At 39.4% G+C, this 16,944-nt stretch overlaps 1 protein-coding gene across 2 annotated transcripts; it reads left to right on the forward strand.

Moving 5' to 3' along the window:
* Positions 1–43: 43 nt before the first annotated feature.
* Positions 44–16,185, forward strand: LOC118469739 (PPARGC1 and ESRR induced regulator, muscle 1). 2 transcript variants are annotated; one of them, XM_055010607.1, is made up of 4 exons: positions 44–723; positions 1,474–4,370; positions 4,453–4,569; positions 15,318–16,185. In XM_055010607.1, the coding sequence occupies exons 2-4, from the start codon at positions 1,484–1,486 to the stop codon at positions 15,332–15,334; spliced, it is 3,021 nt and encodes a 1,006-aa protein (XP_054866582.1). In that variant the 5' UTR covers positions 44–723; positions 1,474–1,483; the 3' UTR covers positions 15,335–16,185. The 2 variants fall into 2 exon arrangements, with proteins under 2 accessions (XP_054866582.1, XP_035800307.2); XM_035944414.2 differs by lacking the exon at positions 15,318–16,185 and adding an exon at positions 5,984–6,444.
* The last annotated feature ends 759 nt before the right edge of the window (positions 16,186–16,944 follow it).

Genomic DNA, 16,944 nt, shown 5'->3' on the forward strand with positions numbered 1-16,944 from the left:
GTACAGACAGAATATGTCTCTAGTCATGTCATCGCAATAGAATTATCGGTACTACCAAAGACCTTGTGTGTCTACTGTATAATAAGTTAACTTCTACTTTCTGTGGTCTGTCTACATTAACACAGTCATTATCCATTATCATCTGTAATTTATCCATAAATACACAAAAATATCACTGATTGCCAAAACACAGAAAATAAATACAGAAGAGAGCTGTAGAAGACAATACTGCTAAACATATTCCACAATACAGCATCCAAATAACATAAAAGCACATTAAGAGTGAATAAAAAGGCTTATTGCATGTGATGAGAAGCTTTACATTTTAAGGCTCTATCTGTCTATCTATATAATAAATATAATGAGCTAAATGTATAAAAACAACACTGTCATTTTAAAACAAATCATATGCCACGTCATACTTAAATAAATATGTAAAATATTTACGATGGTAGCAAAATGTTGCACGAGGTTTGGATAATGGAATTCTTGTTTGTGTTATTAACAGTGTTTGTATTTTGAGGGACTGAAATGTCATACCTCTGGTACTGGACGGAAGGACGTCTGCAGCTACATGTGACAGGACATACTGCTCTATTTATAACAGCCAAGCAAAGGGCCCAGTCTGACATATGCAAGGACAGATGGACATCATAACTGAAATGTCCCTGCAGGAAACAGCACTGACACCTTCAAACTGGATGATTTGTCCTTCTGCAACAGGTAGGCTGCTGTTTGAGTTACTGGGACTCATTATTGACTGTGTGCTGCAGCTGGAGGCTTCATGTTGGCTTTGTGAGTAACATTAACACACAAGACCTTTGATGACTTTGACAAACAGCAGTGGAGAGTTTATGGGGAACAACGTCTGTTAAACTGAAGATGACAAAGTGACACTAACAACATTTTACCCCGTAGCTATAACAATACTGCAGAAAATGTGTTCAACCTAAAAATATAAAGTAAACATAAAGGGATCATTTGAGTGGCTGCAATTTTGAAAATGATTTGAATATTTGTGTCATATTCTAGGATTGTAGCTTCTGCAGCTTCACTATGACAACAACCCAGTGAGTGTGTTTGTTAAACTGAATTGTCGTACTCTGACACTGGACAGCTGATTTTTTTTCATATCAGATCATATGACCTGTTTTCTAAGAGCAGGGCCATGGAGTATTTTGGGGTCTGTTATGGAGCTGGTGACCGAAGTGCTCTGGTGTTGCTTTGCTGCTCTTGAGTTCAACTCTCAAACTATGAACTAACTAACTTCTGCATGACAGTTTCCAAACAGCAGGTGATTACAAGCAATATTAAGCTCCAGACAAATGCATGCATTCTATATTTAGCTCAGATGTGTTGATGTGACAAACACCCCAGCAAGGATGAACTGCTACAAATCACATGAGGTCACTTTTGTTGTGTTTTTATGCAAAATATCTAAATTACAATGTAGGTATTGTTGTGTTTTTGCAGATTGAAGAGCATGTTAGGGATCAGAATGGATGATTTAGATCACAGCATTCACATTGCAGAGTATGACTGGACTATTTTCTACGAGGAGAGCGAGGAGTGCTGTGTGCTGCAGCCTCAGCTCGCCTGCCCTGATGACTGGAGCCTCAGCGATTCGGAGGATTCAGGAAAGTTTAGCTCGGCCCAGCAGGAGATGCAGCAGAGCACCGATGCAGCTGAAACAAACGCTGTGGGAGGACGCTGCACTGAAGAGGAGAGCTGCACAGGTTGTATAAAGCTGTCAGTGCAGCTTCACCAAAGTGATGCGAGAGGACAAGTGGGTGATGCTGCAACAACAGCTGAGGAATCTGAAGTGTGTATCGACTGCCCCGGAGGAAATCCCATCAACACAGGAGTGGTACACATGAAAACTGCAGAGGAGACAAGTGACAGTGTTGCAAACACGCTGCTAAATGTGGAGAGTTCAGGAGAATCTGAAGAACTGACAAAAGATGTGCAAACAGAGAGTAACACAAAATCCACAGAGGAGCCTGACCCACTTTCTTGCAACCAGACAGGACTAAATGTGAATGAGCTGCACACTGCACAGGCAGGTGTGAGTGAGGATGTCTGCAGAGTTGCTTCAAAAGCAGAGAAGGAACGCTGGTTTGTGACAGTGAATGACAGTCCTGCACGACAGCGAGCGCGTGCCACGTCTGTGAAAAAAAAACGAAAGCAAAAAAAACCTTGTGAGGGAAGTGTTGTGTGCAGCCCTGGAGAGAAGAGTGAGGAGAACTCACTGGGAAACGGGTCAGAGTTAGAGATAAGTGAAGATAAAAGCAAATCACAGGGAGGTGGGGATATGCAATCAAATTCAGGGCATCCAAAGGTTGAAACAAACACTGAAAGTGTTTCAGATTTATCACAAATGCCTTGTGAAGAGGAGAACTTGTCAGAAAAACTGGTAATCAGTTGTTGGCTCCAAGAAGACATCATAGAGAATCAGATGGACAGAAACAAATCTGAGCCAGGTGTCTCAGCATCCACATCACGAAACACATCGACAGAGTTGGACAGTAAGGAGTCAGACGAGCTCGAGGACAGCGCTGAGTTCCTCTCCACTCACAGTTTTGACTCTGAAAGTTATTTGTCAGCTGCTGAATCAGTGGAGGAACCTCAGCATCTTCTAATGGAAACCCAACAGTTGCACTGCTCATTATCTCTGACATCTGACAGCCATCTGTTCAGTCTGACTGAGGATGCCGACGCTGACCCAATGCAGGACGGACAAATTCACTCTGTCGATGGGACTCTCTCCAGCAATGCAGCGGCTAATAACTGGGAAGGTTATGAAAGCACCAGTGCCGAGAATTCCCTCGAATTTCCATCTGCTGGCCAAAGAGCCACCAAAGTGCCAGATGCCATCTCCACATGTGATAATGACACACACAGTGTGATGCTCTGCAGGCCTTTAAACACACCTGAACCCCAGAATGACAAAATGACTCTTTCAGCATCTGGTAGCTGTGAGGGTGATCAGCTCGGTCCACTTCCTGTTCCTGATTTAACTGTAACACCTTGCTCTGAGGCCCACTGCCCTGAAACATATGCTAAAGCTGCGGGTCACACTCGGCCTATTTACGCCATTTCGGCTTTTTGGAATGAAATGGAAAAGCTGACAATAAATGACATTTTGCAGCTGAGGATGGGCAGAAGTCCATCACCCAGAGAAACACAAGAAACAGTGACACCAAACGCAGATGATTCTCCTACAAATCACAATTTACTAGGTGACACCGTGGAGTATAGTTTGTCTGATAGCGCTCTCATGGACACATCCGACACCGCCGACTCAGACTACTTAACACATTCTGACGAATCAAAACCGGATCGCTCCAGCTGTGACTTTTCCACCTCAGATTTTGATGAAGAGTACTGGCAGTTCATTGGCACCAGTAGGAACCCCAGTCCTGAGCCTCACAGCAAAAACCAGCGAAGGATGAGTGACTCTCCCTTTCCTTCGCATGAGGAGGAGTCGACGAGCTCAGAGGGGAGGGAGACTCCTGTGCCTTTAGAGGACTTTGCAGGACAATGTCTAGACAATCTAGAGTCTCCCACTTTGAGCAAACTTGCGCTGCCCAGGCGGATGACAAAAAGCAAAAGCATGCACAACATCCAGGCTCTCAACACAGAGGGTTTATCTTTGTCATCTTCGCTTGGTGATGATGAGAGCAGCCTGCCTCTCAGCACATCTCTGGATCAAAACACTGTTTTGAAAGTGAGTGGCAGCCTGGGAGCTCTACTTCCTGCGTCTTTACTAACCAGCACACACTTACTGGGTGCAGATTACCAAATATCCGTCCCAGAGGAGTTTGAATACTTTTTCACAGAGGACAAAGCGAACGCTGAGTCCCGGTGTGCCACTGTCTATGATCCAGAGAACATCTCAGTGGCTCCTGTCTTCGACTACACTCTTTGTACATACAGAGATGAAATATCATCCTCTTCTCTGCAGTGCAGCGAGGACAAACCCATCCCCATTTTCTCTTGTTCTCACCCCACTGTCAGAGAGCTCACATTCCCAAAACCGGACTTTGTTTTCTTGAGTTCAAACTGCGAGGGACTGGATGAGTTCTCTCCAATCAGAGTCGTGTCTCATTCTTTTATCCACGCCGATCAACACGGATCCAGCTGGAAAGGCTTGATGTCGACAAGGAAGATTCGCTTCTCCGACAAAGGCAGCATCTGGTGCAGGAAGTCTGGTGCCTGGATGTTTCCAGTCCAGGCAGAGAAGATCTGGATTAGAAGTGAGGATCCAGGAGTAACGGTGCTCAGTGAGGGAAGAATCTGCCCAACTTCTTCTCAGCTCTTCAGAGAGCTAGAAGAGCAGCAGAGGATTTTAGATGCCATACAGACAACAAGTAAGTGTGTGATCTGTTTTTAACAGGAGAAAAAAGCAAACAAGTATTCAAACTCATTTTAGATTGTGCTTGTCTCTTACAGAACATGTGGGCATCTTCTCCACTCTGAAGCAGTCAGACATGTGTTTGGTCTGCATTGCTTTTGCCTCCTGGGTGTTAAAATCCTCCGATCCAGAGGCTGCTGATGCCTGGAAAGCAGGTAGGAAACTTCATGCATTTATATTAAGCTGTTATAATCATTTTTCAACAGATATCCGAGTTCTAAAATACGCTATTAAAGACCCTGAAAACATCATTTCCTAATCAGTGTCTTACTGTGAGCAGTGGGATCATGCAGGGACACTTAAAAAATCAGTTAAAAACAAAGTGTTTGCATCTATCTAATTGGTTTGAAGTGGGTGATGCCTGTTGGGAAAAGAGTATTTCTGTGTACCAACCAGAGTTTAGCTACCCTAGATTTGAAATTTAATGAGAGTGGGTGGGTGGGTTCTTAAAAATAACAACAAGTTATTGTTAATCTTGCTTCTTGGCTATTTTATCACTTTATGTCAGGCCCACAGTGGGTTTCTTTCCAGACCTGCTGTCTGTCCTGCTCAGCAAGATTTTCAGAATCTTTAAAGTGGCAATCTTGAAGATTTTCATGTAAATAAAGATAATCTACTGCAAAATGAGGTTGTTGATAAATTATATAAAAGTCCTTGTATTTACAGTTTTACAAACCAATGGCATTTTCACACAAAATCACAGTTAATGATGAGTGTTAGTTTGCTAGTGAGACTGGATGGATCTTACGTTGCTTTTCAACTCATTTGTGTGTGAAGCGGTGAACAGATTTTGCTTTCATGTGTGGTCACAACAATAGGATGTATTTAAAGGTTGTTTGTAGCCACCATGAAGTCACCCATTAGTTTATGGACTACTGTTTAAATGATTTAAGTTTGGAATTTGACTGCCACCATCTTAATTTTTTGAAACCAGATGTAAGAAGCGAGCTGTGAATCTGACTGAGAAAACTTTGTATGTCCATACGGTAGCAACCTGTCAAACACAAGGTAACGATGCTCTAAAGCACTTTCAAAAAAAAAACTTTATTGGCCATTTTACTCTAAATTTGCCCATAGTTTACAAAATGAACATGACGTTGCATTAAGAAGATTTGACACTAGTAACTGAGTCCATATACTCATTAGGAAAATGTTTACTGAGGTAATAAATCAAGTGAGAAGTCAGGCGATTTTCTGATTACTTTCTAGACTTTCAGACTTCCTTTTTAGCAACTATAGGAGTCGCCTCCTGCTGGTCATCAGAAATAATACAGCCTTAAGTGACTTCTGCATGGGCTACATTCATCTTTTATAAACAGCCTGCCACTTGTTATGGAGGTGTTGTGCAGGTCACAAGTGACTGGCGATGTCAGACAGGTAAAACTGTTTTGATTTCTGGGAAGTGAGATGGAAAAACACATCTGCAAATTTGCAAAAGGTGCCGCCAAAGACAATCAACAGGGATCTTCCAGACTTCAACTTTAAATGTCAATATGACGTGGGGGTAAAGAACATAATCTATTGACTTGAAGTCTCATTAAAAATAACCTTTATCGGAATTCTTTTCAGCTCTCCTAGCAAATGTGAGTGCACTATCAGCCATCCAGTACCTGCGGCAGTACGTGAAGAAGAAGAACCCTCCTCAAGATGAGCCATGATGTGTACAAAACCAAAGAAATCAATTCCAAACATTTTCACTTGGGGCCATCCATAAAAATACATGCACTGTATTATACTATGTATCTGCTAGGTACTTACAGTTTCAGTGTACACATAGACTGAAATGTTACAGCACAAAATGTAGAGACAGAAGTTCTTTTCAAACTGAAACTAGATGGACATGTTTATGGTAAAAATTTTAGGTAAAGCCTGATATACCTCATTCCTCATTGCCATAGAGTTAAGTTGTTGTCCAATACAGATTGATAACATAACTATGACCCACACTTTGTGTACTGGGTCACATGTTTCTTCATTACAATGAAGTCCGTGAAGTGAAGTCAGCGAATCCCTGACAGATGTCCCATTTAGTTCTCCATCCATCCATCCATTATCTATACACCGCTTAATCCTCACTAGGGTCGCGGGGGGGGGCTGGAGCCTATCCCAGCTGACTCGGGCAAAGGCAGGGGACACCCTAGACAGGTCACCAGTCTGTCGCAGGGCCACACACAAAGACAAACAAGCACTCTCACATTCACACCTACGGGCAATTTAGAATAATCAATTAACCTCAGCATATTTTTGGACTGTGGGAGGAAGCCGGAGTACCCGGAGAAAACCCACGCATGCACAGGGAGAACATGCAAACTCCATGCAGAAAGATCCCGGGAAAGCCGGGACGCGAACCAGGGACCTTCTTGCTGCAAGGCGAAAGTGCTAACCACTACGCCACTGTGCAGCCCGTGTTAACCATCACCGTAAAAAAAAAAAAAAAAAAAAAAGATAATTTAGTGGCAGATTTGTTTTCTTTTTCTTGCTCCTTACTTCAGTAATCAGCGCACTACCCCTTAGATTAATCTGAGGAGCTCTTGTAGGGGAACTGCTGCTTTAAAATGCTGGATAGCCTAAAGGATCAGCTGTGATGTGGTCACATCTCTGTAATGGAACTGAATTCAAAGTAATGGATTTTGTCATTACAAGCTTTGACTGTATATAAAATATCAAAATTGTAATATATGTTTGGTGATACTCTCAGATGCTTTTCAGTAGAACTTCTAAATGATGTGTTGTTGCCAGTGCCATAGTTCAATGACTGCGTAAAAATCTACAAGCAAATGATTGTTGATAGAATACATATTTCTTGTCAATCAAAACTGGGCACGTGACCAATGTTCCCTCTGATTTTTCATGAGTCTGAGCAAACACACAAACTCCCTGAGCGTCTCTTGGACCACTGTGAGCAACATCAGACGTGTGCACTGTGGTCACACCAGCATCACATCCATTCAAGTTACATGGTTCATTAAAAGAATCAAATTACAGCATTTACATTTCTGTTAAAACACTTTGTCAACAGGAGCCAGTTGAAGGCTGCAGTGATTTTAGTGACACTACAATGTATAAGAGTGAAGTTATTGAATATTTGTCTCTCTTTACTGTTGCAGCGGTTTTGCAAATTGCAGACGGACCCTGTTCACTCCATAGACACCAATGTTATTCCTGTAGCTTGAAAGACAGCTACTTTTGATAAAACTGGGCTTGTAGCACATTGTCTGCCTTGCAACAATGGGAAAGAGGCATCGTTTATGTTTTAACAACCTATATCTAATGAGTTATTGATGCTGGAAGTCCGAACCTGTGAATATCTTTCCAACTTCACTGAACTTGGGGCCACTACCACCTAAGGAGTGATATATTTAATTTTGAAAAAAGCATTTAGCCATACTTAAAGCTTTAAGTGCTTTATTAACACGGAACTAAAAATGTTTGTAGTATTGTTTTATTATCACAGGTTCTGTCTGAAAAGAGGTGGCATCATTTTAAACAGTGAAATCAAACTAATAAAATGTAATGACCAACCAGTGAGCAATACTGGATTCTGCAAAAACATAAACAACTTTTTTTTAAATCTAAATCTTATCTTAACACAGTTAATGTATTAACTTATTTTTGTGTGTATGCATGTATTTATTGATTTATTTAGTACTGTTAACATATCAGAGTTCTGAGTGAATTTTTCTTAAGATAGGCAAAGGCCATTTATTGATTACATATAGGCTGTTAAATGTTCATTAAAAACTAAAAAGCATTTTAAGAAAACAACTTAGGCATTTATTGAGTCACTAAAATACTGTACAGACCACATCAGCATGATTATAAGCATCCTCTGGTAAATTAACAACCAGATACTGATGTCTCTCACCATATGGACTTCAGGAGATGACTGGGGGATGATAAACTGTGACCTACTGGTTGGGTTCTCTCTGTTCTCATGTTTCTTACATGTTTGTCCCCCGACAGCCGGGTCCTAATGTTTTTTGAGCAACACACCATACTATGACGTTTTTACAATGATGGTTCTACTATGGAACCAGTTTGACATGTTCAGGTGTTCTTTGTGTGAAAACTCAGAGATTTCAGGGATCAGAAGGTGGTTTTCAACTTTCTTTGTTAACTTTCTGCCTCAACTTTAAACTAAATTTCCTTCACTAACCCAGCCCTCTGGACTTCCAGTAAGCTGTGTTCCTATTGGCTGTCCAGGTGGCTGCTTGGTGTTATCAGGAACACCTGGGCAGCTCAGTGTCTTCCTGCTTTATTTAGCTGCAGGCAAACATTTCCTCTACTTCTGTTCACCACTGAACTGGGTTTGGCTCCGTTGCTTTAGGTTGTTCTTTAGGCGTTGGCTTGCAGCTTCCAGCAGTAAAATCATCTTTAATGTGTTTCTTGGTGTGTTTTAGGGCTTTGTACTGGATAGTTGTCTTGGTAAATGTGGTTCTTTAGCCACAGTGAGCACATGGTGCTAATGTGTGCAGTGATTAGTGGATTTGGTGCAGCTGAGTTGTGTCTTTATCTTGGCTGTAGTGAGTCTTCAGAGGTTTTTGGTCAGACACATTCTGTATTCTTGTTTGAGAACCACGGTTGGTTGTCCAGAAGGTAAGAGTTCCTGTCCTGATTCTCTGTTCTCAGAGGTTCTCTGGTAGGCTGCAGGAGACTTTAGCGTTTGGGTTGTGATAGTTTGGTTTTTGTACGGTTTCATTTGGATGACTATCTTGAGGCCCCTCCACGTGGTTTAGTGAGGTTTTCTGGAACAGTTCTACAAAGCAACCTGCAGCAGAAGAGACTTTGAGAGTTTTTAGGAAGTTTGGGAGACCAGACTTTAGAGCAGCAGAAACATTTGTCAGCAGTTTGAGCAGGAGAAGGTGATCTTCAGAGTAGAAATGAGACGGAAACCTTCTTGACCCGTGTGGTGAGGTCCTGTACCAAGAGTTTGAGCAGGTTGTGAAGAGTCTGTAGTTCTTTGGTCTGAAAGCACAAGAAGAGTCGACTCATTAAAGGAGAAAACAGGAGATATTGTTGGTTCTTCTGTTGCTCTGCAGTTTCCTTAGACTGAATATCAAGTTTATATTTTAAATGATTTACCATGTGAGCCCAAGAAGACTTCAATAAACTCCCTCCATCCCCTGGACACAACAGATTTTATTACCATGTTAAATCTTTTTTTTTTTTTTTAATGTTTTTGAGTTTTAATCATAGTTTTAGCATAGTTTTTTTTCTCTTTGCTTGTTTAGTTTTGTCATCTGTGTAAAAGGTGCTAAACAAATAAAGTTGAATTGATAAACTGAATAACTGACTAACTCGTGATTGTGACAACAGAAGTATTTTTGTTGTGATTTAAGGGTTTATTTCATTTTTAAGGTTGGCGTTAAAATCTTGACAGAAAAAGAAGATTAAAGAAATAAACTACATAACAAAAAGCAATGAAATCAAAGGGAAAAAAATTAATACAATAAAACTTTTAAAAAGTTTTATTAAAAAGATTTAAGAAATTTAAGATGTAATTTTCTAATTAAACATTTAATTTTTTAATTAAATGTTTTGTCTTGTTAAAGGTTTAATAATCTAATTAAATGTTTTGCATTTTTAAAAATGTTTAATATTCTTCTTGTTTAATTGTATTTTTTAAATGTTTAATTATTGAAAATATTTTATCTGTAATTTTTAATATTTGTATATTAAAAATTTTGTTTAATTTCATAATGACATGTATCTTGTTGAGTTATCTAATTCAATATTTTCTGTTTAATATCATTTAATTGTATTTAATGTTTAACTCTATTAAACAGACAAAATATTGAATTAGATAATTCAACAAGATACAATACATGTCATTATGAAATTAAACAAAATTTTTAAAATACAAATATTAAAAATTACAGATACAATATTTTCCATAATTAAACATTTAAAAAATACAATTAAACAAGAAGAATATTAAACATTTTTAAAAATGCAAAACATTTAATTAGATTATTAAACCTTTAAAAAGACAAAACATTTAATTTAAAAATTTAATGTTTAATTAGAAAATTACATCTTAAAGACAATAAAACTTCATATAGGAATTAAACAGAAAATACAATGAAGCATTTAAAAAGAAAATTAAACATTTAAAGGTGGTAAAACATTTAAAAAGAAAAACCTTAAAGATTTAATCGAAACATTAAATATTGGGAAAAGAAAGAAAACTCAAACAAGCCGATAAAACATTTGAAAAAAACTATTAAACATTAAAAAGACAAAACATTTGGAAATCAAATCAGACATTAGAAAAGAATAAAAGGTGAGAAAAGAGCAAAACTAAACGTTTAAGAAGAATCAAACTAAAGACAAAACATTTGAAAAGACACCAGTTAAACTTTAGAAGATCAAATTAAACAGAAGAGACAATAAAACGATCAAAAAGAGCAAAAACAAATAAAGGTCTTACAGCGTTTTCTAGTCTGAAACGAAAACATCAAGTTGTTTCTTCAAACATTTCCTCTTTCTATGTTCTTGGTTTGATTGTGGATAGATTTACTAAGAACTCATTTCAGAAAACTGCTTTCCAGATAAAGTCTACTTGTAGTTGAAGGCATGGATCAAACTAATGTTACCTTCTGATCTCCACAAACTTTACTGTTCAGTGAAGAGAATCAAAGTTTGTTGAGGATTTCTAAAAAACCCACAGGTGAAAGTCTGAGAAGAACTCAGATGGATGGTCTAAATGTGAAATCAAGACTCATGGTCACAAGTTTTAAGGCTTCTGTTAACCACAAAGTTCAAACTAACAGAGAAGTACTGAGAAACTTTTAAAACTTCAGTCCTCAGACTGTCTAAAGGTTCAAACTAACAGAGAAGTACTGAGAAACTTCTAAGATTTCAGCCCTCAGACTGTCTGAAGGTTCAAACTAACAGAGAACTACTCAGGAACTTGGAAGATATCAGTCCTTGGACTGTCTGAAAGTTCAATCTAACAGAGAACTACTGTGGGACTCAGAAAATTTCAGCCCTCAGACTGTGTGAAAGCTCAGGTCCTGAGGACTCGGGAGGTCTGGAGGCTTGGAAAGTCTTGGAACTGAGGGTTCAACCCCCCAGCACAAAGGCTAAAGTCCAACCTCCTGAGAAAAACGGTCGAGTCGAGACTTGAATAAAAAAAAAATTTGAAAACGACAAAAAAATAGATGATAAATGCGCAAAAAAAAGAAGAATTAGTATCTGAGCGAGTAGCTCAGGAGGATAAGAAGAGGACTACCAAGTGGAAGGTCGCAGGTTCGAGACCCACCACCGGCAATTTTCTTTGTTTGTCTTTGTCAGGATTTTGAGAAAATTTAAGAAGTGTCTGGTCTTGAACCAGCGACCTGCAGCTCCATAGGCAAATCCTTAACTCACTGAGCTACAGATCAGATAAAAAGAAATAAATTCGTCGTCCCTTTGGCATCGTAGTTCCTGCAGTGACCACATGGGTGGAGCCAAGGCGGAGTCTGGGTGGAGTCAGGGCGGAGAGTAGGCGGGGAGGTGGGTGGCGGCCTCCCTCCTCTACTCCCCCACCTCCCCCCACCACCCACCACACCTTTCCCCGCCCCACGAGTTCTTCGAGTCTCCACGAGTTCTTCGAGTCTCCACGGGTTTTCCAGAGTTTCTGGAGTTTCCACCAGGTCAGATGTAGACCAAGCTGTCATGAAGAGGTGTTGAAGTCAGCCAGGATGGACTGACTTTTTACAGCGACTAGAAGGAAGACCACTAGAAGAGCAGGTCTTTAACCACCATCCATAAAATCCATGGAGTCGACTCCAGAGAAATGAAGGGAGGTCAACTTTTATCAACCTCCATCCACATGTTCAACTTCATATCTTTACTTGGACATTTTTAGCACCACAAACCTTTAGTATCACACTTTATTATCCTTTATTAGGACTTTAATGGAATCCACCAGCAGATTTAGTTTTTGTTGAAAAACTTTATTCTTGTCATCGTGGGACTGCAGTATTTAAAACTGTTCCTTCTATTTGACCTCATGTTTATTAGTTTTAGTGGAGAAAGTTATTTTGTCGATTAGTCTCTTAAAAACCAAGTAATAAATTGGATTAGTCAAGAGGTTTAAATTTCTTACTTTGTCATATTCTAAATATGAAAAAAAATATAAAAATTAAGCGTCTTGAGACAATTTGACCTGTATTTGGTGTTATATAAATAAAATTGAATTCAAATTGTATGTATCTTGTAATGTTGGAGTAATTCAGCCATATATGTTGGAAAAGACATTTTCTTTGTCCATTAATCTGTTGATTGTTTTCTCCAGTAATTCATTTCTTGTTTTGGTTTATAAAATGTCAAACCCAAATATATTCAGTTTACTGTCATAAAAACCAAAAAGATTTACATTCATGATGCAGGAATCAGGCAGTTTTTCACTTTTTATCTTAGTTTAGTCAGAAAGATAGTTGATAATGTGTGAACTGTTGCAGCTTGTGAGCCGTAGAAGGTTTTAATCTTTGGGGCCGAGTGTCAAAAAACATTTAGAAACCAACATCAACAAAACACTCAACAAAGATTTGAACATCATTAAAGGGAAATCCAACTTTTGCATAACAATGTCTAATTAAAGGACATTTATTTCCAACGTAAATGTGTGATATTCATCCTCTGGAGCTTTCTCTTCACATCGTCTCCCACCTGGACTGGTTTGGTCGGGAGCATGTGCAACAAACATTTGAAAAACTGCACTTTAACATCAATGAATGACACTGAAGTTTAATCTCTACATAAATGAGACTGAGTCTGGATGTGCTGCTCTGTCATTAACTCCTAAGTTTAGGGAAAGTTCAAACAAAAGAGGACAGTTTAGGTAAGACTTGAGAATGAGCTTATTCTGAACAAACATCTCAGATTTTCTGAGCTTCAGCACCTCTAGCAAGATATTTTAACAAGTAACTCAAGAGATCCAGAAGTTGGAGAGAGTTAGCTTTAGCTGAGCCAAAGAACATGTGGGACGCTAACCTAGCAAACATTTCAGACTTTTCTCTGTGAATTCTGAGAAATAATTTACTATTTAATGACAGAGCTACACATCTTAACTCACTCTCATTAAAACAGACTCTAATTCAGTGTCATCCATCCATATTAAAGTGCAGTTACCCAAAATGTTTGTTGCATGAGCTCCAACAAAACCTGTCCAGGTAGAAGGCCACTTTGACAAACAGGAAGTGGAAGATTCCAAGCAGATTTATAGAAGGGGGAACCGGACTGTACTAAGTGTGGTCGAGTATAGAGGGGTGTTTTGTGGGTTTTTAAGGCTGATAATGATTATTAGTGAGACATTTGGAGTAGATATTAATTTGCAGTAAAGTATTTAAAATCTTGGAGTTAAACTCTGAAGAACACAAACTCTAACAGAAAACTTTGTTGATACGTTTTTGTTTTGTTTACAGATGTTAAGTTAAAGGAGTTTTATTCGTGACGTATAACCAATCAAATCACTCCAGAAGACAGAGCGACCACAGGTAGATTAAGGTTCAGAGCCAAAGTAGCGCCATTTTAAAATTTATTTATTACCGTAAATCAGTAAAAAATAAAATATTGATAATCAGTAAATCAGTCAGCCCACAATTACTACAATTCTACAATGTATGTCTCTTTCCTTTGACTTGTTATTTGTACAATATACGATGTATATGATGGTGTTTTTTCATACCAAAGGCTATAATACTATGATGTTTTCTAAGAGACATACTGTTTGTTCTGGCCCTGGGTCACTGCACTCCTCCTCTGTTGTTTTCTGGATTGTACTCAGCTGCATGCCTTTGTCCACCCGGCCTCCGTTGACTTGTCCCGCCTGCCGTCTCTGGAGCTGAAGCTGGATTGGAACAGACCAAAGTACAGTCCAATCACGATGCCAGCTGCCTCTCAAAAGGCTCCTTCATCTGGCAGGTGGCGGCACTTCTTCTGAGGGGAAGCTGAGCTGGCCTGGCAGAACTTTGGAGATGTGTTCCAGTGGTTGGTGGATGTGTAGCGAGATAGAGAGGGACCTGTGAATTGTTCAGAAAGGAAAACAGAGAACCCATTGGTAGTTTTAGTTTAGGGTGCTATTGCGGTGTGTTTTTGGGTTTTAACAGGTGAACAGGAAGAGTTTTTTTTCGTATTGATTATCTTTTAGTTTGTTCCTGGTTGGAATGCCCATCAATGTCAACATGAAGTTCACTTTTAGTTCTGTTTATTTTTATTTTACTAACACCCATTTGTTTTTAACCCCCTCACATGTTGTGTTGTTGTAAACTTACTCTTTCAAGTAAATTCTCATCTAACCCTCTGGAAACCAGCGTTTGGACTGTTTTTGTGTTGCTCCTCACCTACTGACAGCTGTGGACTAAAGGCTATACTGTGACGTTTTTAGAGCGACATGCTATACTATGATGTTTGTTGGATGACACTCTATACTATAGGCTTTTTTAATTGACATATTACTGTGACATTTTTTTGTTTTAGTTTTTTTTGTTTTATTTAGCAACATATAAAAATTCGAACAGTTTTAAAAGTTACTATACTTTTACTTGTGCAATGAAATTATTATTCTATGGTATTTTTAGATGACATATTATACTCTGATGTTTTCTTGAATTACATACTATTTTGACAATATACTGCACTATGACATTTTTTGAACCACATATCATACATGACAATTTTAGGCAACATCCTATCATTTTGCACTTTTTGAACCACATAATAATCTATGTTTTGTTTTTTTTTTTCTTGCCAACATGCTGTACTATGAACTACAGGCCATACTATGTTATTCTTGAGTAAAGCATACTATACTTTGACATTTTCTGAACTACATCCTATACTATGGCGTTATACACAGAGTGCTTTGGTTACATGTTGATTTATAATCTAGATTTTTTTCTGTTTTGTTTTTTGACAGGATTACCACAGACCTGACTGTGAACACTGTTGACACCCACTTCAGGGAGACGCTGCCTAAGATCTCAAGGCTACTTGGTCGTGGTCTTTCTGGCACGTACTCTTCCAAGATGAGCCGGGAAGTTTAACACTGATGGAATGACACCAGGTCTAAGCCGACAAACTTCCAATTCCTCCTCAACCCATAGTCTCTGGGAAACCTACATGGAGTAAGAAAAGTAGACAGAGAAGTAAGTAAGTCTGTACACAACATATTAAAAAAGAAATCATGCTACTAAATTAAGTACAAAGAACCGAATTTGCCAATATACTGGAGACCAGAGCTATTTAATTTGATAAGTATAACCTCGTTTAGTAACATTTCAATTATTTGAGAGCAGTCCTAAAGAACTGCCTGTAATCCCAATCATAAAATGGGTTTGGAGGAAGAACATAGATGGTAATCTGGATATACATGAGTTAGGCTTCATAACTACTATTGGTAGTATTGGTGGTAGTAATAGCAATGTGACTACTACTAGTAGTAATGGTAGTACATTAACTGCTGCTGCTGCTGGCACTGCTACTACAACTTGGAATACTATTACAAATGCTGATACTACTTCTACGACTCTAACAGCTGTTTATACTACTACTGCTGCTTGTACTTTTAGTATTACTACTACTGCTTGTAAAACTATACTAGAGCTACTATTAATCGTCTGGTTAGGGCTGGGCGATATGGCCTAAAAAAAAAATCTCAGATTTTTTCCCAAAAAATCCCAATTCACGATTTATCCGTTTCTTTTTTACCCCCTACCTAATCTCCTCACACCGGAGTCCAGTCTACTTTATGCAAATGAGCTGCAGCCCACTCCAGGTAAACACACCGGATCGCAGCTGAAAATGCGCCACATGTGGCATGCTGGTCCGGTTGCAGTGCGTTTCCAGCTGTGATCCGGTGTGTTTACCCAGAGAGGGCTGCAGCTCATTTGCATAAAGTAGACTGACTTCTACTTTATGCAAATTGGATGCTGCGTGCGGAGATTCCACGCATCGTGAAACTGTCCTCAAACTTCTAAACTAGGCGTCGGCGACCTAAAACGAGGACAGATTCAGCTGCTGCACAGATTATTTCTCGCCTCAAATGCTTTCAGAAATACTTTTCATTGACGTGTTTTTTGAAATAAAAGGGAAAATTTGCAGCCGAGCCCCTGTTTATCCGACTTGTCTGCCAGACTGTCCAGCTGAAAGCTCGGTCACGTGACCACGTAGCGGCCCGCTGTGGCTCAGTGCTGTCATGTGACCATGTTGTGGTCCTAGTGACCGCCGGCCGTGCGATTTTCAGATGCGGTGCGTTGCCATCCGGGAAAATAGCATCTAGTGGACACGCGCCTTTAGATTTGCACCGCTCGCCGCCATGTTGTCTGTGTATCAAGCGCGGGGGGGAGGGGGCGCGCACTCTGAACTACGGGAGCCCAGAGGGAAGGCGTTGGTGGCGGATGTTGATGAGAAAATCGATTTTCATTAAAACAAATCGACATTAAGTACAAAGTCGAATTAATCGATAAAATCGATTTATCGCCCAGCCCTACGTCTGGTATTTGGTTGTCAAGCTGCTAGCTCGCCTTAGCGTTTTGCTAGTGGCT

The sequence above is a fragment of the Amphiprion ocellaris genome, chromosome 5, assembly GCF_022539595.1.
Source record: "Amphiprion ocellaris isolate individual 3 ecotype Okinawa chromosome 5, ASM2253959v1, whole genome shotgun sequence".
NCBI classification, from domain to species: Eukaryota; Metazoa; Chordata; class Actinopteri; family Pomacentridae; genus Amphiprion; species Amphiprion ocellaris.

Excerpts from the sequence above, each read along its gene's own strand:
- LOC118469739 (XM_035944414.2), top strand. The coding sequence starts at position 1,484 with ATGTTAGGGATCAGAATGGATGATTTAGATCACAGCATTCACATTGCA. Across the intron at positions 4,371-4,452 it reads AGATGCCATACAGACAACAA|AACATGTGGGCATCTTCTCC; the intron begins GTAAGTGTGTGA and ends TGTCTCTTACAG. Across the intron at positions 4,570-5,983 it reads TGCTGATGCCTGGAAAGCAG|CTCTCCTAGCAAATGTGAGT; the intron begins GTAGGAAACTTC and ends AATTCTTTTCAG.